This window comes from Papio anubis, unplaced genomic scaffold, assembly GCF_008728515.1.
Source record: "Papio anubis isolate 15944 unplaced genomic scaffold, Panubis1.0 scaffold86, whole genome shotgun sequence".
Lineage (NCBI taxonomy): Eukaryota > Metazoa > Chordata > Mammalia > Primates > Cercopithecidae > Papio > Papio anubis.
Genome location: NW_022168830.1, coordinates 177,029 through 198,896, shown reverse-complemented (window position 1 = coordinate 198,896; position 21,868 = coordinate 177,029). Strand labels below are relative to the sequence as shown.

At 40.8% G+C, this 21,868-nt stretch overlaps 1 protein-coding gene across 3 annotated transcripts in view; it reads left to right on the top strand.

Annotated features, from left to right (window-relative positions):
- The window catches only part of LOC116273548 (ERC protein 2-like), a 135,696-nt gene that overhangs the window by 47,511 nt on the left and 66,317 nt on the right, over positions 1-21,868 (top strand). For all 3 annotated transcript variants that reach the window (XM_031662689.1, XM_031662688.1, XM_031662690.1), the window contains one exon: positions 20,996-21,131. In XM_031662689.1, coding sequence (XP_031518549.1) covers positions 20,996-21,131 — 136 coding nt within the window. The remainder of the gene's footprint in view (positions 1-20,995; positions 21,132-21,868) is intronic.

Genomic DNA, 21,868 nt, shown 5'->3' with positions numbered 1-21,868 from the left:
ACTGTATTTTTAAAGGAGATGTGTCTATGCTTGCATTATGCCTAAAAAATTTCTAGAAAGATTGACAGAAAACCCTTAACAGTGAGAGTGGTTTATTGGGGAAGATGGAGGGGCAATATAAGTTTTCTTTTTATAAACCTTTTTGTACCATTTAATTTTTTATTACTAGCATTTGTAATTTTTTAATTAAGATATATTCACATACCATAAAATTCACCCTTTTAAAGTGTATAATTAAGGGATTGTTAGTATATTCACAAGGTTGTGCAACCATCACCACCCTCTAATTCTAGAATTAAAATTTAATCACCCCAGAAAGAAACCCCATGCCCATTAGCAGTCACTCTCCGCTCCCTCATTTATTCCCTCTTTTCCCCAGCCCCTGGTAACCACTAATCTATAATATTTTCTCAGTATTCAAGTATTTGAGACCTTTTGTTTAATTGGGATTATATATTATGTGTTTTTGTGTGACTGGCTTCTTTTACTTTGCATAATGTATTTGAGTTTCATCCACATTATAGCATGTATCACTATCTCATTCCTTTTTACTGATAATATTCCATTGTGTGGGTATACCACATTTTGTTTATCTATTCGTCAGTTGATTGACTTTTAGGTTGTTTCCAGTTTTTAGCTGATATGAAAAATATTGCTATGGACATTCATGCGCAAGTTGTTGCTTAAATATATGTTTTCACTTCTCATGGCTGTATATCTGCAAGTGGAATTGCTGTGTCCCGTGGTAACTATGTTTAGCTTGTTGAGGAACTGCCAAATTGTTTTCCAAAGTGACTGTGCCATTTTACATTCCCACTAGCAATAAATAATTGTTCTAAATTCTCCACATTCTCACCAGCACTACTTCTTATTTTTCTTTTTGACTATAACAATCCTATCGGGTGTAAAGTGGTATCTCATTGTGGTTTTGATTTACATTTTTCTAATGACTAGTGAGATTGAAGATCTTTTCATGGTCTGATTGGCCATTTGTATATCTTATTTGGAGAAATGTCTGTTCAGATTCTGTGCCCATGTTTAATTAGGTTATTTGTCTTTTTATTGTTGAGTTGTGGTATTTATATATTCTAGATACTAGACCCTTATTAAATATATGACTCTTAGTTTTTCTTGTATATTAGTAATTTTGTTACCCGTATTACTATAATAATTAGTAATATTGCTAATTAGTCATTGTTAGTATTTGATATGTCCTTTTAAAATCCTGTTCAATACATATTTAATCTTTTTAATAAGTCATAATGGGAATAGTTTTAAAAATTTTGCTCTCAGAGAAAGTAAGTAAAATTATGATTTGTGATTTGTACTATTATAATTAAATATGTTGTTTATGAATAAATTACTAGTTGACAGCTTTATATTGGCACTGCTTTTTTGATGGTTCAATGAGGTACTGCTAGGGACAGTTTGTCAAAACTTTAAAATAAAGCATAACCTTGACCCCAAACATATATGCTCCTGCAACACACATGCGGCCATTTATATGAAATACATGTTTCCTCTCTTTTGGTAATGTCTTAGCTACCTTTGAAATGGACTCTTACCTTGAATATTCACTTAGTTTTTATGTCTACCAGTGTGACTGAACTTCAAAATTTGAGCTACTTCCAACCAAATAATTTACCCATTTAAATGCTCAGGGTATGGCCTCATTTTATAGTGCCATAAAATGAAATTTAAAAAGCCTCTCCAGAGAGCTGTGATTACCATTTTTTTCTTTAGTTGTTAGCCAAGCTAATAAATATTCTTAGCAGTTCTGTCATCGTATGTCATATAAAACTAGATCTAATGATCAAACCTAAGAGAAGATCCCACACAGCCTTCTGTGTGGCTCTAGAGGAAGAAGCGATTCACCTGATTATTAGATCTTTGGGTTTTCGGAAGCAGGATTTAACACTCAACCCTGAGAAGGATGTGTGGAGGTGCCCTTGCAAAGGTTGGCTTACTGCTGGTCAACTGGCTGCTTAGGGAAATGAAGGTAGAACTGTGTGGCCCTGTGATGCGATGTGTTCCTCAGTTGTCACTGCAGAGACACTTGGCTGGGACTGGAGATGGTCATACTGGCTTCTCTCTTCATGTGTATACAATGGTGAGGATGTGTGTGTGTGTGTGTTTGTGTGTGTGTGTGTGTGTGTGTATAAAATTCCTGACCAGCGACTTTCCAGTCTTCCAGCTTTTCTGGCTCTCCAGCATACCATCTTGGGTTCTATAGCACATGATCTCTCTTTCCAAAAGTATCCATTAAAGCTTGGGACCTTTCTCAATTTTTGACAGCCAGTAATTCATAAAGGAAAAATGAATTAAGTCCATTTTACCTTTACATTTCTCCTGTAGGGCAGGAGAGTTGTTTGGAAGTGATTGCTGCAGGCTGTTAAGACAGCTACTTAGCTTTCAGGGCTGGCAAGAGAAGGATGAAAAGTAATGAGTTAACCTGCTAAGAATTTGGCCATTTTAATCATTCGAGTCTGGGTATATTTTGTCTCCATTTATACTGAGTGGGGAAACAGTTATCTTGATAAGCAAGGATTTATCTCACCCTCACCTCTCAGTGGCTGCCTGGATTCAGAGTAGAATAGACCCCTTTATGTAGCAAAGGGAATGGGCATGTTTTTTATGAGTTAGAAAAAGAAAAAAAGCCACTGGTATTTCTTTAAAGTTCTTATCAGCAAAGAGCATTACTGAGAAATCCAATAGGGTAGTGATGACATTCAATTTTATTTGTACCAGGAATGCACAGATGGCTGGAGTTAGCAGCTATTCATTTTTAGCACATATCTCTCATTATTGTTAGTGAGAATTACACAGACCTATCAAAGGTGGGAAATAGAGGAGAGTCTGTAGTATCAAATAAATGTGTATCATTTTTGTGCAAAGGTCACATACTTTGAATAATTCCTTTCTGTAATTGTAACTTCCCATTGTTAGTTTATTCTTGCTGAATTTGTATGTTGTCATGGTGTTTTTAATGGCCTGAAGAAAAGCATTTCAGCAAACTGCACAGGTCTGAGGCTTATAATTAGTCATTGCAGCCTGTGGGCTGTTACGCAAATAGCTCAATCGAGATGTGTTTTTATGTAAAAGTTCCCCTTGATTAATTGCCCAGGAAATGCCTTCAGTTCATAGAGATTTCTAAATCTATATCATAAATATTCTACTCCCAATAATTTGTTCGGTGAGAAAACTATGATTCTTTTTCTGAATCATCATGTTTTCAGGTGTTGCCGGGAGTTTTCTTTTAATTAGTTTCCTTCAAGCAGCAACATAGAAAATAAACACCAGCAGCCAGGGGAACTACTGTTCCTTGTCATTTGACTTCTGCATTTGGAATGTAAACCAATATGCTGATTTTCTAGAATATTCATATTAAAATGCTATGTTAAAAAAGAAAAAAATAGAAAATCAAATAATTAAAAATATAAGAAAAGCAGATTTGAGTTCACTATGAAACAAAAAGTTATTAAGAATTTGACACTCTATTTTTGAATAGTGTCTGTTTTGTGGTGCTATATATACCACAGACTGGGTAATTTATACTGAACGGAAGTTTACTTCTCACAGTTCTATAGGATGAAAAGTCCACAATCAGGAAGCTGGCATCTGGTGAGGGCCTTCTTGCTGCTTCAGCCCATGGTGAAAGGCAGAAAGGCAAGACAGGGCAAGAGAGTACAACAGAGACAGTGAGAGAGGGCTGAACTTGTCCTTTCATAAGGAACCCACTTCCAGGACAACAGCATTAATCCATTCATAAGGACGGTTCCCCCATGACCCAAACACCTCCCATTTGGCCCCCACCTTTCAGCATTGCTGCATAGGGGATCAAGTTTCCAACTCATGAACTTTGGGGGACACATTTAAACCATAACAGATAAAATGTTGCTTTCTTCATGGGTTGGGCTTTGAAGATGTTGATTTTATAGGGGTTTTCAGTTTCTTCAGTTGGGAAAGGGGCAAGTTTTTCTTGTAAATTTCTTCTTTGAGGGAAGAATTCTGATTTTATAAGGTACAACAAGAAATAATTTAGGATTTATACCAGAAATAGGGCCTAATAGTAATCAGAATCACTGCATGGGCTAAGAAATATGAGGTTGAGACCCTATTATCAACAAAACACCTACTTTTTGAAAATCAATTCCTTTTTTTCTGCTTTAGTTTGAATTAATGAAATATTTTTCATATTCATCTAATTAGTATTGGTGTTTTTCTTAAAAAATTTGACTTACTACCTAGAAGTATAGAGAAATCCGTCTATACAATATGACTTTAAATTATTTCTCATTTCTAAATTATGCTACAGCTATGTTTAATAGTTATCCATACATTATCCCATAGGAATTTTCAAAAACTTTAGTTATTTCTCAAACCTCAGCTATTCACTGATAAACAATTTCCTTAGATGCTGTATGAAGAATATTAGAGTAAGCTTACTCCTGTCTGTTTTCAAGGAGTATCAGATAGTTTTTAGTCTTTGCAATGTCTATGTTATACAGAAGACAAAGCCTACGTGTAAAAGAGAGATGCCCTCACAAGCACTGTTTAAGGATATGTGTGTGTGAGATAAATATAAATATATATGTGTGTGTGTGATTGTGTGTGTGTGTGTTTATCCTCTGATGTGAAAAAAAATGGGTATTTACTGAGTTTTCTGTGGTGAGAAGGAGAGAAAGCACTTGGAACAGCCCATGGTGGGTGGGAGTCATGTAGCTTTCGATAAACAGTCTTACAGCTGCATAATGAGTTTTTTCTTTTTAGTAGTAGGATTATCCTGGTTAACTCTGATAAAAGGGAATTAGCAAGTATGGTAAATCAGAGGTATTCAGTTAGGAAAATGACATGAATTTTGGAGTCTAATAGATTGGTGTGAAGCCCCAGCACTGCCTCCCTCTAGCTGGATGAGCCCTCTAAGCACGTTGCTTTCCTGCTCTTCCTCATTTTTCTGGTCTATGCAATATCTATGTCATAAGATTGTCATGAGGATTAAATGAGGTGTGTATACAACATGAGCATTGCCTAGTCCAACTAGATGCTGATGAAATGCTACATTCTATGGCATATGTGCTTATGCACCTGAATTGGAGATCCTAGTGGCTGCTCTGTGGATTTTAGATGGGGTAACATTCCTAAATGTTTGGCCCCCCTGCCCCTGGGAGCTCTAGAAACATTGCTGTCCAGGTGGAAACTAGAAAGGGCATGAAAAACTGTGGGTTCCCAGGATTTTCGTGAATCCCACTAGATAAAGATCTTATAATGACTGTAGTGTGGAGGATTATGTACATTGAGGAAATAGGCTTGGTCAAGAAGAGGGAAGGCCTATGTTCCAGGGGTCAGGAATCTGCACATGGGCTCTCAAGACTTATTTGACCCTAGCCCCTTGTTTTTTGCTTTTGTTTTTATTTTTGGTAACGTTATTAACATACCCTAGAGCTAGTACTGGTAGAATGCTATTTGGAAACCACCGGGTTAGGAAAAATATGTCATCAGGTGAAACTGAAACAGGTGGCATTTTAGCAGTGGATTGTGGAAGTGGTTGTGTTGAGGCAATTGTGTGGGGAAGTGGTTTGTTCTGTCTTCTCATTTAATCATGGGGAAGTGGTTTACGCCCTCTTTGCCGATAATTCTGCCACTTTCTTATCCTTCATTGATTTTTGCTTCATCTACCACCCACCACCGATTCTGTTTTACTCATTCACATTAGACTAAGAGAAAAGGTTTGAGTTACGAGAAGAAGAGTGGAAAGATCAGCCATTTATTTTTGTAGTGTGTTGTCATGGGGATAAATACTTGGGAAAGTGTAAGGATGCATAAATTACCATAACCCCTCATTGACCATAAGTTAAGCCTTCCAGATGCCTTAAGTTGCATTAATGAAAATAGTTTGGAAGAAGTTTGGGACAATGGAAAAATGAAGTCTGTTAGGTAGATACTAATGTGAATAGTCCCTAAGAACTGTTTGATATGGTCAGTAAAAAGATTATGAAACATTTAGAAGGAAGAACACAAACATAAAAATAAAACAAAGGTTTAAGAAGTTTTAAAAAATAACTAACATATAATATGGACATTGGTTAATGTTCAAATCTGTGCTGTCCAATAGGGTAGCCATTAGCCACATGAGACTACTTAAATTTAAATTAGTTAAAATTAAATAATATTTAAAAATCACTTTTACAGTTGCATGGGCTGCATTTTAAGTGTCCAGTAGCCACATGTGGCTCATGGGTAGTCTACTGGATAGCGTAGAAGTAGAAGATTTCCGTAATTGCAGAAAGGTCTATTGGATATTGCATATGAGAGACAGGATTCTGACATGGTCCCATGATGATCTCCACCCCCTGGTTTTCACACCCTTGTATGATTTCCTCTACTTGAGTGTGGGCGGGTCTTATGACTTGCATCTAGCTGATAGAATATGGCAAAGGCTATGGATGTCATTCCCGTGAATAGGGTATATCATATGGCAAAGGTGATGGAGTACCATTGCCATGATTATGTTATGTTATATGAGACTTCCTCTCAGCAGACTGGAGAGAGATTCTCCTGCTAGCCTCAAAGAATCAAACAGGCATGTTTTGAACTGCTTAGGTAGAAGGCCACATGGCAAGGAACTTTGGGTGGCCTTTCAGACCTGAGAGAAGCCTCCAGTTTCTAGCTAATAGCCAGTTAAAAGCTGGGAACCTCAGGCACAGAGCTGCAAGGAAAAGAATCCTGCCAACAACCTGAATGAGCTTGGAAGCACATTATTCCCCAGTTAAGCCTGCAGATGAGAACTGCAGTCTGGCTGACACCCTGATTTCAGCCTGGTAAGACCATGAACAGAGGAACCAGCTAAGCTGTGCCTGGACTTCTGACCCACAGAGGCTGTGAGATAATAAATAAATGTTGTTTTAGGCTGCTAAGTTTGTAGGAATTTGTTATGCACCAATAGAAATCTAATTCAGTGCTGGTCTAAATTATTTTTGGGTTGGTCCAATAAGCCACACCTCAGATGGACCAGATCCTAAAGAGTGTATAACTTGCTTTATTACAGCTGGTGCTTTGCCTACCTCATAGAAAAAAAAAAGAGATTGTAACTTCCAAAAGGGAATATCTAGGCCTAGTTAGTATGTTCCATTCTCTTTTGTGGCAAAGGCCTCAGTAATGTACAACAGTATTTTATTATTTTTGTATAGCATAATAGATGCCATGATCTTTGACATCATCAAAACAATGGTTCAAATTCTGCATCCCTAACTTTTTAACTATATGATATTGGGCATATTATATAACCTCTCTAAGCCTCTGCTTCTTCATCTATAAAATGGGGATAAAGTGCCCTCCATATAAGGATGTTGTTTCATTTAACTGAGATTTTAGTTTTACAATGTTTAGCACAGGATCTGATACATAATTCAACATTTCAAAATGGGGGATGCTTTCATTATTTAACAATGTTTTAAAATGGATTTCTGATAGCAAATAATATAAACTCCAACACATTACTTCCATACTCTAATTTGGAAAATCATCATATAAGATTTTATCTTCTTATACCTCCATTTTATTTTATGTCTGGACCACTGCAGCCCAACTTCAGATTGGATGCAATAAAAATAGGTCTTGCATACACGAAGTGCCCCTTGTGCTCATAGGCTGCCTTGGCTGTATATTGTCTGGGCAAATCGCCCTCAACCTCTGGCCAGACTGTGGAATGTTGGTTTCCTCCAGCGTTAGCCCCCAGGGGGTCAATTTTCACAGTTTCCATATGTTTTTATATTGCTCCAAACTGTAAATACAGCTGACACCCTACCAAATTGGCCCTAATGTGCCTGTGTCTAACAGTGGAGTCGTAGGCTTTTAGAATGATACAGTACTCCATGGAATTGTGGTAATTAAATGAATGTTTTGTTTTTAAAGTGTTCAGATTCCATTTTTTAATTTGAAAAGAGGTAAATGATGTGCAAAGAGGAGATATGAGGTGGGAAGAGGGCAGGAGTTTTCATCTTATGTCTTGCCCTGTCTTGGGTTTGCCCCTTTGGTCCTGAAGCTCTGTCCTCAGATCCGTTACCTGATATCTGTATTGTCCTTGCCCTTTTGTCCTTCTCTTACAGAAAGGGAATGTTTTGTTGAGCTTCTGTTTCTATCTTCTCTTATTTTGTTATCTCCAAACTCTTTGTCTCAGATTTAATCTGTTTGTACAGGAAGAAGAATCAGACTCATTATGATACACTTATGTTCCAGAATGTGAAATACAATACAAATTTCTGCTTGTAGGGCTTTATCCATCCATAAAACCTTGTAATTTTTTCAAAAGGTGATCACTTTGAGATTAATGGGTTCAGAGAATGGAAATTAACAGGGAAATTGCAGGGTTCCCTTGTTGGTTTTGTGTTCTGCTTCATAGCTGAGTCCTCATTTCAGTAACTGTTGCTGCCCCGTGGCATTTAAGTTGCTGAGCTCTCACCTTCAATCCTGAAGCCCTTCTGGTGGAAAGCTAATGTTCCCAAATTATGACTTCATCTGTATCTTGTTCTCTAATAGTCAATCAAGCTACTGGCCAGGGGCATCCTATGAAGTTTGGAGTGGTGTGTCTTGAAGTAGCTGAACTATAGAACAGACACAGTATCCTGAGAGTTCCCATTTGTGCTCCATAGAGCTTTGTAGGGTTGCTTTGGGGAAGGGAAAGTGGGACAGTGGTAGGAAGGAACTCTGCAACATTCTGCAAAGTTGGTTGGCATAGCACACAGGTTAAGAGTTGGAGATAGTCTCTGAAGTCAGAATGATTGAGACTCCTGGCTCTGATATTCACTAGCTCTGTAACTTTTGACAATTCCCTCATCTGTAAAAGGAACAAACAAATAAGACCTACCTAGTAAGGCCTTTGCAAGAATTAAGTAAGTTAATATATGTAAAATGCCTAGAGCACATCATGTGATGTCACGGAGTAAGTAATATGAGCATTTGCTGCTATGATGATTATTGTCTCATGTTCTAGACCAGTGTTCAGCAAATTCTGGCCAACAGGCCAAATCTGACCCTGCTACTTGTTCTTACAAATAAAGTTTTATTGCAACACAGTGTATATATTAGTGTATATATGGTTAGTGTATATATTAGTGTATATATTTTCTGTGGCTATTTTTGCACTGCATGAGAAAGTAGAGGCAAAGTTGAGTAGTTTTGACAGAGGCCATATGACCTGTGAAGTCTAAGGTATTTACTATCTGGCCACTTACAGAAAAAGATTGCTGACCACTATTCCAGACTTTGGAAAGGCTTTCTCAGTGGCATAAATGAGAATAAACCATCAGTCTGCTGTGAACTATGTAGATTTTAAAAATCATCTGTTGAATACAAATTAAATTCAGAAAGAGTTACTCAGGCTTTTTTTTCTTTTTTGACCTCAGCCTCTTAGATTTCCAGTTTAATTTTAAAAATTATCTTTCTAGGGATGAGAACTCTAGGTTGTCATTGTTACCACCAGCTAATAATACTCAGTATTCATCATCACCTACCGCCCTGAGGACAGTAGGACTTGGCATGTCAGGGTGCAAAAATGGAAGGCCAGTGTGGCTTGGGGGAGGAGGATGAGATAAGACTTGGATGGTAGGAGTTAGATCTGGTAGAAGTCAATGTGAAGAATCAGTCCAGGTTTTTTGTGCCTTTTTTTTTTTTTTTGAGTGGGTATCATTTCATTGATAAGGAACTGACAGTCGCTTTATGAAATTGAATTTTTTTAATAGAAAATGCCTTTCTGAAAACAGATGTAAGAGAGCAAACTTAATTTATGCAAATCCTTAGATTTAGAATCCTTATTCCTAAATAATTTTAAGAATTCACATAAAGCATGTGGCAAAATAGGGGGACTTGTTTCATCCATTGACCAAAGTGAGGGTCGGTTCCAGAAATAAATAAAATTAAATTAAATTGTCACCAGCAGAAATCTGTGGGTGACAATGGACTAGGCATTGTGCTAGACCCTGTGTAGAGAAGACAAGAAGATAGGTGTGATCACTGTACAGAGGGTGCCTATAGCAGAACAAGGAAGACAGGAAAGGAGCAGAAGTGTGGTGAGTTCATGGCAAGGCAGGCATGGTGTGATTTGGGAGTTAGTAACAGGAGGACCTAAGTTTCTTGATAGGCCAAGACAGCTTCCAGAGGACATCACGTTTATACTGGGGTGAAAAAATAAATATGAGTTATCAGTGATGAAGGAAGGGGCAGGGTGGGGGTGAGGTAAACAGTTTCTAGAAGAGGAAACTGCTTGTTCAGAGCCGTGGAGGACAGTAGGACTTGGCATGTCAGGGTGCAAATGGAAGGCCAGTGTGGCTTGGGGGAGTAGGGTGAGATAAGACTCGCACAGTAGGAGTTAGATCTGGTACAAGTCAGTGTGAAGACACATGGATTTTTTTTTTTTTTTTTTTTTGAGACAAAGTTTTGTTCTTTCACTCAGACTAGAGTGAAGTGGCATGGTCTTGGCTCACTGCAACCTCTGCCCCCCCAGGTTCAAGTGATTCTCCTGCCTCAGCCTCCCGAGTAGCTGGGATTATAGGCGCCTGCGACCCCACCTGGCTAATTTTTGTATTTTGAATAGAGACAGGGTTTCGCCATGTTGGCCAGCTGGTCTCGAACTCCCGACCTCAGGTGATCCACGCCCCCACCCTCGTCGGCCTCCCAAAGTGCTAGGATTACAAGCATTAGCCACCATGCCCGGCCAACACATGGATGTTTTTACAGGCAGTGGAAAACCAATGAAAAGTTTTTCAAAGGAGGAAGATATAATCCCTTTGTATACTTTCTGCTGCCCAGCAGAGAGTGGATTGGGTGGACAATTGGAGCCAGCATCCTCGTCCAACTTGGAGATGGCGGTAGCTTGGGCCAGAGAGGACATGGGTGGGACTCATTCCTTCACTCTAGTGAATGTCCTGGAGATGGACTCCTGCTTGTCTGGTGGTGGAATAGTCCATAAGGAATTCAAAATGCAAATAAATATATGATTACAAATTGGCTGAATGCTGTGAAACCAGTGTGTGGGGTGCTGTCAGAGATTCTCAGTGATAAGAGCGGCGTCCTTGCATTTGATGCCCAGAAAAGGGCCTTCTGAGGAGGCATTACTTCAGCTGAGACTTAAAGGGTAAAAGTCAGTTGTGGGAGGAGTGGTGGCTGTGGAGAGGAATCCCAGACAGGGAGAATAGCCTGTGCCTATACTTCCCGGTGGGAAGGAGCTGCTGTGTTATTGCAACTGAAAGGAAACTGAATTCCTGATTCTGGGGCTAACAGTGAGAATGGTGTGGGATGAGACTGATAAGCAAAGTTCACAGGTGTGCAATTTTATTCTTTGGGAAAGGGAAGCCATTGGAAGATTGTATGCCAACCAGTGCATGATCTGACTTACTTTGAAACACCCAGTCTTGTTGTTGGGTGGAGAATGGGTGAAAAGAGAAGCAAGAGTGGAAGCAGGGAGACCAGGGAGGAGAGAAGAGACCCGTGGTCCAGGCAAAATGTGATGGTGGCTTCAGCTCTCATGGAAGCAGGGGCAATGTTTCCCTGTTTGCACTCCTGTGCTATTGGCTCTGGGCGGGGCTTTGAGGCACCAGGTGGATATGTGGAGCCACAACATACTGAAGCAGGGAATATTTTCATGCGGGCACAGATGGCAGAGGAACCCTGCTTTGGACTCTCCTGAAAGTGCATCTGCCACCAGCTTTGACCATGTGGGCCAGGAATCCTGAGCATACAGTCCAGTCTACAGTGAGAGGGATGTAGACTGTGACAACATATTTAATGCTTAACAATTTGAAAAATAACCATTCCAGGGCCACTATCCTCAGACCTACATGACCACTCTGTGCTCTCTGGCTCACCAGACCTAGATGGGAGGCCAAGTGATAAGAAATTTATTTGGTAAATAGTAAATCAGAGCCAGGCTCATTAGTTAATCATGTGGCCCTGACATCTGTGTGTGGTCTGCTCGAAAGGAAGAGCATCTTATTATTAGATGCCTGTGGGTTCAACACTGAGTTCTGCAGAGGGTGAGAAAGTTGCCTTTCCTTTCCCCTTGGAGTTTCCTATGGGCTCATGCCAATCCTACCAAGTCCATCAGGAGGGGTAGGAGGGCATCTGCAGTCACCCAGGGTCTCTCTGCCCTCCATCTCTGGGGCCTTCCTGAATAGGCTCGATCATTTCTTAGCATTGGCTTTCAGGCACTGGGTTCCGTTTACATTTCAGGTGGTGTTGCATCCATATTTGGGGGAGGTTTCAGGGCCAGAATACGGGAGAATGTTTGAAGGAATCAGCCCTTCAGAACCTCCACCGGAGTGAAGGAAAATAAACCCTTCTTTTGCTAATTGTGACCTTCTGCTGTGTCACCTGCTAAGATTGCTCCCAAGGTTTTCTTGGCTTGGGTGGGAAAGTAAATGGTAAGTGTAGTGGGGAGTAGATAAGTGCTCTAGAAGAGGGTTGGGGCAAGGGGATCAGGCTCTTGATGGCTGCAGTGGCCCATCTGGAGTGGCTGCTGCAAAGATACTGGCTGCAGTGGGGAGGCACAGCTGGGGTTGCATGCTCTGTGGGTCCAGCGGGATCCAAGAACAGGCCGGAGCCCTGCCCCCTACTGAGCTAGCAGAGCAGGAGCCCTACACTGGCTACAGCTGCCCAGCTGTGGCTCTGGACCCATGCATCCCTGCACTCTCAGGGGCCAGAAAGCCCCCAGTGCCCACAGGCTCAGAAGTGCCTGTTTCTGCTCCCTGTCCTCTTCCCACTCCTGGTGCCTGCTTCTGTGTGGAGCAAAGTTGTGGCCAAGTCTGGGCGCTGCTGCAACCTGGCCAGGTGTGTGCATGCTCAAGGCAGCACTGACATTCCAGTTTTCTGTTACCTCGGCCCCCTCTGGACTTTGGGTGCCGACGAGCACAAGTGGGAGGCCAGGGGTGCTGAGGACGGCTTGGCATGGGCCTGCAGGCACCCCTCCACATGAATATCCTGGGCACTGTGGATGGCATGTTGATGGCAGCGGGAGGCAGACAGGTTTCTGGGCAGAAAGGGACAGATCCCTGGTGAAGCCCCACCTTCAAGCCAGGGACAGACTGAAGCCTGGGGACTGGGCTGCCTGTTCTGGGTGGAGTCTGAAGCCCAGAGTGAGAACTTCTGATGCCTTTTCTGGGCCTGCGCATGGCCACCCATGGAACAATCAGCATGCACTTTCTCCCTTCTGAGCCCATAAAAACCCTGGACTCATCCAGACTCACACAGATGTTGGGACTACCAGCTGCAGGAAGGAGCTACCTGCTTCGGGTCTCCTTGACTTTTCAGGACAACCTGCCTGTGGATAGGAGCTACCCACCATGAGTTTCCTCTTTGCTGAGAGCTGAACACTCATTGGGATGACCTGCCTGCAGAAAGGAGCTACCCATTTCGGGTCTCCTGGGAGCTGTTCTGTCACTCAGTGAAGCTCCTCTCCACCTTGCTCACCCTCCAGTTGTCCATGTTCTTCATTCTTCCTGGAAGTGGGACAAGAACTTAGGACCCACTGAATGGTGGGACAGAAAAAGCTGTAACAGAAACAGGACTGAAACACACCCCCAACTCACCATATTGTAGGTGGTGAGGAGAGAAGAGCTGCGGCTCTTTGGAAAGCCCAGACCTAGGGTCTCCCAGAGCCAGGGCTGTGACACCCTCTCTGAGGCTCTGCGGTTCCTGGTGTCTCCAAGCTTCTGGGTACCACCACGTTCCCTGGTGCCTGCAAGGGAAGTCACTTGTGGTACACCTGGTCCAGCTGCAGCCTTACACGGAGCAGGCGCCTGGAGCTGCGCCCCCTGCCACAGCTGGTGTACCTGGCTGTGTGCAGTAGCCAGACTCCATGCTTGCTGACACACCCCTCATCACTCTATGTCTGGCTTGCCCTTGGCAGGCATGGGATCTGAGATGGTAGTGTGAGCTGAGCGCAGCCTGCTGAGTCGAGTGGGTTGAACGAACCCACTTTGCTTGTGGGCTCAAGCAAAACCCAAGCAGGGGTGCTGCTGGCCACAGAGGTTTTCAGCTGGTAGAGCAACACCCTAAGGATCCTGTGACACTGTTATTTATAAAGCACTCACTGTGTGCCAGGAACTATTTTAAGAGCCTTAGGTTTATTAAATCATTTAACATCCCCATCCCCTAATGAGATAACTTGACCAGGGTTACAGACTTGGTAAGGGATGCCGCTGCAATAAGAATGTGGCTGACCTGGCAACAAAGTCCTTGATCTTGGGCATCTTACTGCACTGCCTCTTGGCCCCCTTGGTCACATATGATTCAATCATTTTTTCAGGCTTAGCAAGGAATAGGAACATCTTCCCCAAGGAGGGTTTTGCTAGTGGGGCCTGATGCTACAAGATGGAGGCCAAAATTGTCTTTGCCTGCAAGCAGTTCTTCTTCTCAAGTTTTCAAATCTGAACACTGTCTCTGACACCTTTCTTTTAGCTATCTTATGCTATGTTATCAGGTTCTGGGTGTGTCCTGCTGGTCTGGTAAATGACAGATGTCTTTTTTTTAAGTATGTTGGCATTGTCAGATTTAACTGAGGGTGGCTTTGTCTCTGGGCCCTTGTGTAGCCCCAAGCACCACAGAGGAGGTGGAAGACACAATGCATGATGGTACTCACCTCCGGGGAGCAAGGAGCATCAGTAGGGAGAGGAGGAAGAATAAAGCAAGGAGGGAAGCCAAGACAGCAAATGTGGGGATGTGGGCTTGGGCATCCTGCTGCATGGCTTTGACAAGGACTTACGCAGTTGACCATGATCAAAACTAGTAGCCAAAAAGCTGGGCTGTTCTTGAGAGGCTGCCACAAGGTGCAAAAGTCCACGAGCTCTGGCTTATCCTGGAGCTAAGTCTTCAGACCTTTCTCTAGCTTTTGGCTCTTTGCTGGGAGGAGAGTTAGGTTCAAGTTGCCACAGCTGGCCAGATCCTTTCTCTTCCTGGAAAGGATATCATGCTCATGACATTCAGCACATTTATGCTTGCTGTAAAAACAAATCCTTAGAATATTTATGAAAGCTTTCTAAAATGTATAACTTTGCTGGAGTACTGAATGGTATTTACAAGCTTCAAAAAAAAATGGAATCATCTCAGTGGTTACAAGTAAAAACTTCTATTATCGGAAATTCTGCTTGCAATGTGCATTGTCAGCTTCCATTGTATGTGTGTGGCCCATCTACTTGAGCAGTCATTTCAGGAGCCCAGCTTACTTACCTATGGCTGTCATGAGCTTCCTGCAATGCTTCCATTAGGATAACCTGCTAGGAATGTAACTCATCTCATTATTAAGGAAAGTGTAAGTGGGAGCTAAATGTGTGACATAAAGCATTCAATAATGCATTCCAAAGTCCATTGTTTGAGGTATTTGGAATACTTGCTGTTCTGAAATGGGTAACAAGGCACTAAATATGTGTGCACAATATTGCACAAGACATGATTACATTCTTCTTACTGTAAGCTAAGAGTGAAACAGAGTGAACATGATGTAGTCCGTTCTAAGCATTTTACCAGTACTAACTCATCAACCCCTCACAATCACCCTATGAGTTAGATACAGTTATTGTTTTCATTTTTATATGTGAGGAACCCGAGGCACAAAGATTAAGAAGCTTGCCCATGGCCACACAGCTAGAAATGGCAGACTGCTGATGGGATTCCAGGCAGTCTTCTTCCAAGGTTTATGCTATTAGCCACTGCTGTCCCTAGAAGATTCATATGGCCAAGAAATAGTCTTTCATAGGATTGCACCATTTTATACTTGCAGTTAAACATACATCTACTTATTTGTCCAACAGGAATGAATGCATATATCCACAAAAAGACTGGTATAAGAATGTTCATTGCAACTTTATTCTTAACAGTAAAAGAAAATTAAACAGCCCAAATATCCATTAACAAGGAAATAGCTAATCAAACTATAGTGTATTCATACAATGGAATAGTACTCAGCAATAAGCAATGAACTATAATACAAACAACAATATGAATAATAAATCTCAAACCTTTATGCTAAGCAAAAGAAGTCAGATACAAAAGATTATGTACCATATGATTCCATATATATAAAGTTTAAGAGCAAACAAAAGAAATCCATATAAATAAAGATTAGAATAGTGATCACTTCTGGGAAGAGGGAAGGGTCATGAGGCAGGGTGATGGCAATGCTCTATATTTTGATTGGTCAAAAACCTTTGACGTGTACACTTAATATTTGTGCATCTTCATGTACGTATTTATACCCCATTTACACACACACACACATGCACACACACACACACCCATACAGTATAAATTGAAGATCCCATTTCCTCCCAAATCCATTCCCTTCTTCAGTCATGACCACTGTTTTTATAGACTGGTGTGGAGTTTCCAGGAGTTTCCATTTATATGCATGTGTGTCTGTATACATCCAAATAGACATTCCTATTTTAACATAAATAAGATCAGACTATATGTATTATTTCTATTTCTGCTACCTGCTTTCCTTTTTGAGTAATAATATATCCTAAAGGCTTTTCCATGTCCATACTTCATTTTGCCTTAATCTTTTTAGAGACCCTGATTTTATGTTATGAATATACTTAATTTCTTCAGTTTCCTTCTGATGGATGATTAGGCAATTTTCAAATTTTTACTTTTACAGTTGTAATGGAAATGTTTGTATATATATGTAATATATATATATGGATGTGCACATGTGCAAACACTTTTGTAGGTTGTTTTCCTAGAAGAAGGGTTTCCTTAGGCAAAAGGAAGGTATGCTTTGGTGGAAATTGCCAAATTGATTTCCAAAAATCCTTTTGTTAATTACACTCCTCCTGACCAATGTGAGAGAGCTACATTCCTGCATTCTTCCCAGCAATGAATATTACCAATCTTTAAAAGTTTTTGAGAGCAGATGGGTGAAAAAGTGGCATCTTTTTGTTTCTATTGAGATTTCAAAATAAGTTTCGATTTTCTCCTTGTTTTGCAAATATGCGCATGCCCTTGGACAAACATATGCATCTCCCGTCCTGCACTCCTAGCTATGTAATTCCAGAGGTCTGACATGTTCTCACTACCAAGTTAGCACTTTATTCTTAGAATTTGACAGATGATTCTAGTGAAAATGGCAGGATTCTGTTCTCTCTGACATGCTTTCTTAATATGGTAGTCATTGTTGACCTTGAACCTGTTGGAAATTTTTAATTTAATGCAAATTCCTTGATGGCAACTGAATTTTGAATAGTGACATCCCTTGCTTTATGAAACTGGTAAATTTAAATTAAACATTGAAAATTAACCTTACCACTATATTTTCCAAATACTTCTTTTACCATAATTGTTTTTATCTTTTTAAAATTTACATTTTGCATATATTCTTAATGCTGCTTTTTTTCTGGAGAAAAAATTCACCCCAAAGAAACCTTTTTTTTTTTTTTTTTTTTTTAAATAATGGAGCAGGTCAGTCTCTGGCAGAGCCTTGCCAAGTGGTTGGGTGTTTGACAAAGAGTGATACTTGCTTCTGGGGCAGGATAGTAAGAAGGCGTGGCAGTCTCCATGACCAGGGCCCTTCCCGTCTAGATTTTGGAGATATTTGAAAGCTGTACTGAATTTAGCACTTTGATTCATTCAGTGTGGGTGTACTTCTGCAGGTAGGGGAAGATGTGGAGACTAATAGGTCACTTACAGATTTTATTCTTACAAATGCTGAAGTTGTTGCTAGCAAAAATCACTGTGGTCATTTTTTCACTGAGCATCTGTGAGGGAATTTTCTCTTCTCTAAGAGATCTAGTATTTTTAAATTTCATGACTCCTCTGCCTGCGTTCCTCATAAATTGCCATTTTAACCTGTGTTTTAGGTAGCCTTAGGGCTTCCCTGAGAAACACTTGAGAGAGGAGTTCTCTGGTAGTGAGGCTCTGCTCACCTGTTCCACCCCACTTCTTGCTTCTTTCCTACCTGTGCGAGAGCATTCCTTCATTTCCCTTTTGACTTTCAGGTAAGCATTAAGTGAAAGAAGGGCTTCAACTGCTAGAAATATCTTTGAAAACCGTGGCACTACTTCAGGAGAGTGTGGACACTTTATATGTAGCTATTGACAGTTTCATGTACAAATACAAGATGATCATTCTCATCACCTTGCTCTGCATCTCTCTAATTGGCCCAAATCCTGAGCAATGCCATTCAAAACCCGACTTTCCTTTTTCAGTCACTGGTGTCTTAAATAAGGGAGTGTTGAAAGGAGTGGCTAGAGATAGACCTCCAGCATAATGTCAAAACTTCAGTTCCCCATTTTTCTTAGCCACTAATTCTTTTTTTTTTTTTTGTTTGTTTGTTTTGTTTCGTTTTGTTTTGTTTTTTTTTGAGATGGAGTCTTGCTCTGTCACCCAGGCTGGAGTGCAGTCAGTGGTGTGATCTTGGCTCAGTGCAACCTCCACTTCCCACGTTCATGCCATTCTCCTGCCTCAGCCTCCCAAGTAGCTGGGACTACAGGTGCCTGCCACCACGCCCGGCTATTTTTTTTTTTCCATATTTTTAGTAGAGAGGGGTTTCACTGTGGTAGACAGGATGGTCTCAATCTCCTGACCCCGTGATCCACCTGCCTTGGCCTCCCAAAGTGCTGGGATTATAGGCGTGAGCCACGGCACCTGGCCGCCGCTCATTCTTAGGAAAGCTTTAAGGGACATGTGGGTTTAGAATTTGCTTTTATTCTTTGGGATTGAAAAATCGTTGCAGTGTCCCTGAAAGTAAGGTCACTGTGTTCAGACTGCTCTAAGAACTTTGTGGGAGTTCTTTCACTATGCAAATGATGTTTGTAATAATAATCTGTATTTGTCACCCATACTTGGGACAGAGGCACTTTTAGCAGTTGGTTCTATTTAATACTATACTCTAAAGTGATACAATTATTTCTTTTAAAAAATACCCTCTAATTAAACAGTCACACGAATCATCCTAACCTCTCCATTATATCCTGTTACTGAGCTCTGGCCTTATTTCCTAAGGAACTGGAAAATATGACTGCCCTAGGTTTGCATGGGCTTTGGAAATACTGTGTCCTCATTCAATTAGAAAGCAAGATTCATTCTTAACATCTTTATACTAACCAAAAGACAGTTTTCTCAAAGTGGATTAGCACGCAAGTTTGACTTGGTGGCTTCATGTGTGTACCTTGCTGTATCAGGTAAAAATGGAGAAATATTGGACAAAAATTATGCAACTCAAAGACTAAGGAGATGGTCATTCTATCATACTTTATAACCTCCTAATAAGTGCTACCAATAATATTTAAATCATGGCTTCAGTTAGTGTAAATATTCATAAGAAGCCAAAATGTTCAGAATATATAAGTGCAGAAAATATTAGTTTTTTATATATATATATATATAGAGAGAGAGAGTGTGTGTGTGTGTGTGTGTGAGAGTGTGTGTTATTTAGAGATGGGGCCTTGCTATGTTGCACAGGCTGGACTCTAACTCCTGGGCTCAAGTGATCCTCCTGCCTCAGACTCCTGAGTAGCTGGGACTACAGGCATGAGCCACTGCACCCTTGGACTATTTTTATTAACAGGGAGTACACTGTTAGTGCCAGATAATATTATTCTACTAACTAAACAATGCTCTTGTGCTTTGTTTGCTTGGAATGGGAGAGAGTAGGGGAGTATATAATTTATGGGGACTAGAAATAAGAGTTTCTTGTGGAGAGCAGTTTTCATTTGATTTTACTTGCTTCAATTTCATGTTTGCTGTTTATCATCTAGTTCTTACCTTGTTTACATTTTCAAAAGATCAGTGATTCTCACTATGTTTTTTACTGAGTCAGGGCTCAGTAACAGTGGTTGACGTGGCAATGCTGGGGTATGGGGGAAAGGGATCCGAAGGGACCCCAAATGATTCTGCTGCTCATCCCTCCTCTTGTGGTCAATACTCCCGAGCCCTCCGTACTGCCCTCCTACCTCCTCATGTGTTGGATTAGATTTATTACAGCTGCTGTGGACATGGTTGCCTAAATCTGTGGAATGTTTTGCTAAACGCTGCTGGTGCAATAGTACACATTAAGCTTATAATTCCCATTGTTGTTTTCTTGAACCCGTTCTTTATACTAAGTCTTTTACTCACTTGATCACTTTATGATTTTGCACTTTGACATCCTGTAGATTCATTAAGAATTTTTACTCCAAGCCCCAGAACTTTGTTTAACATTATGATTAGCCAAATTGTTATTGTGTTTGAGCTAAGTGATGACAATGTATTTGATTGGAGCCTTGTAATTGTTATTTTAAAATCAAAGTAATGGATTTTGATCTCAGAATAAAAACATGATCCAAAAGAATAATAATGATAATAATTAGAACAGCACCCAATTAGAAGAAAATAAATGCCCTATCATGGACCAGAGGCCCTATGTGCCTGGGCCCTGCCTACCTGTGCAGTCCCATCTCCCACCCACATCTACCCTTCCCTGGATTAGCCTCACTGCAGCCTTCCGGTTTCTTCTTTCCTGTCTTGGGAATTACATGCATTGTTCTCTCTACTTGAGAGCTCCGCCACTGGTGTTTCTCTTGGTTAGCTCCTTCTAGTCTCACCCACAGTCTCACTTTGCTAGGGAGGCTTTCCCTGGCCACAGCATCTAAAGTCGTCTCCTTCCACTCCACCTGTCCACACAAGCACATCACTGTCTCTCACAGCATGCTGTTTGTTTCCTTCAACGTTACGAAACCTAACTCGTGTTTCCTTGATACTTGTCCATCTTTCCCACTGGCCTCTAAGCTCCATGAGGGTGAAGATTATACCTGCCCCATTTGCCATTGCAGCCCCAGTGCTTTCCTGGGACCTGGTATTAAGTGGATGCTCAATACATATTTGTAGTTGAATTAATGGATTATTTGGAAGTATCATCTTTTTCCCAAGCCCATATCCAGATAGCCTATGCTTAGTACTTCCTGAGTCTATTTGTGATAACATATGATCTTCCAGTGGTAGAATTTAACCAAGCTGTGCTGACTTTTCTCAGGCATATGAAAGATCAGAATAAGAAGGTGGCCAACCTCAAGCACAATCAACAGTTGGAAAAGAAGAAAAATGCTCAGCTACTAGAAGAAGTCCGCAGGCGAGAAGATAGCATGGCTGACAACTCACAGCATTTGCAGGTAAGCACGAGCTTCTCTTCTTAATCCCTAAATAACTAGAGATGGACTCTCTCAGAAATGTCACCATTGCTGCTGGAAGATATTCACAGAAATGGTGGACTTTACCTTTGCCTGGGTCTAGCACTAACAAGGAACCCAGTAGGTCTTTCCCAGGGAGGGTCATCATTTTCAGAACGGTGGCCATGAAAAGCCAATTACGGTAGAGCCTAGAAATACAACGCAGAGTCTTTTGGTTCCTGTAACTCACCTTAAAAGGTAAGGGCTGCATTTATATAGTTGGCAAGAAACTTAAAACATAGAAATGTCTTCATTTTCAATTTATATTTAAATTATTTTGGGAATAGAAGAAGGCAAATGTGTGTGTATTATCACAGAAGGTATTTGGGTGAGGATGCATTCAGCTGATCCCAGACAGTTTACAAAACCAGTTTTGTTTTGTTCAAGACTGCGAGGCTCAGGCACAGATCATTATTCTGTCTTCTCCGTGAATATAGTTATCTTTCAGTGGACAGTTCTATCTTAGAAACAAACCAACTCACTGGAAACACCAATTTTTCCTCATTAACCACCCTTATTTTTGGCCAAGGAGTGCTCCCCATGTACTCAATAAAACATTCAAGTTAAAACAGGGCATTTGCTTTGAAGTTTCTTTATTTATTCCAGGGTGCCTTTAAACAGAGCAGTTCAAGTTGGCTGGAGTTCATGTTAAATTTTGGTTATTAATTAGTGTCTTTCTC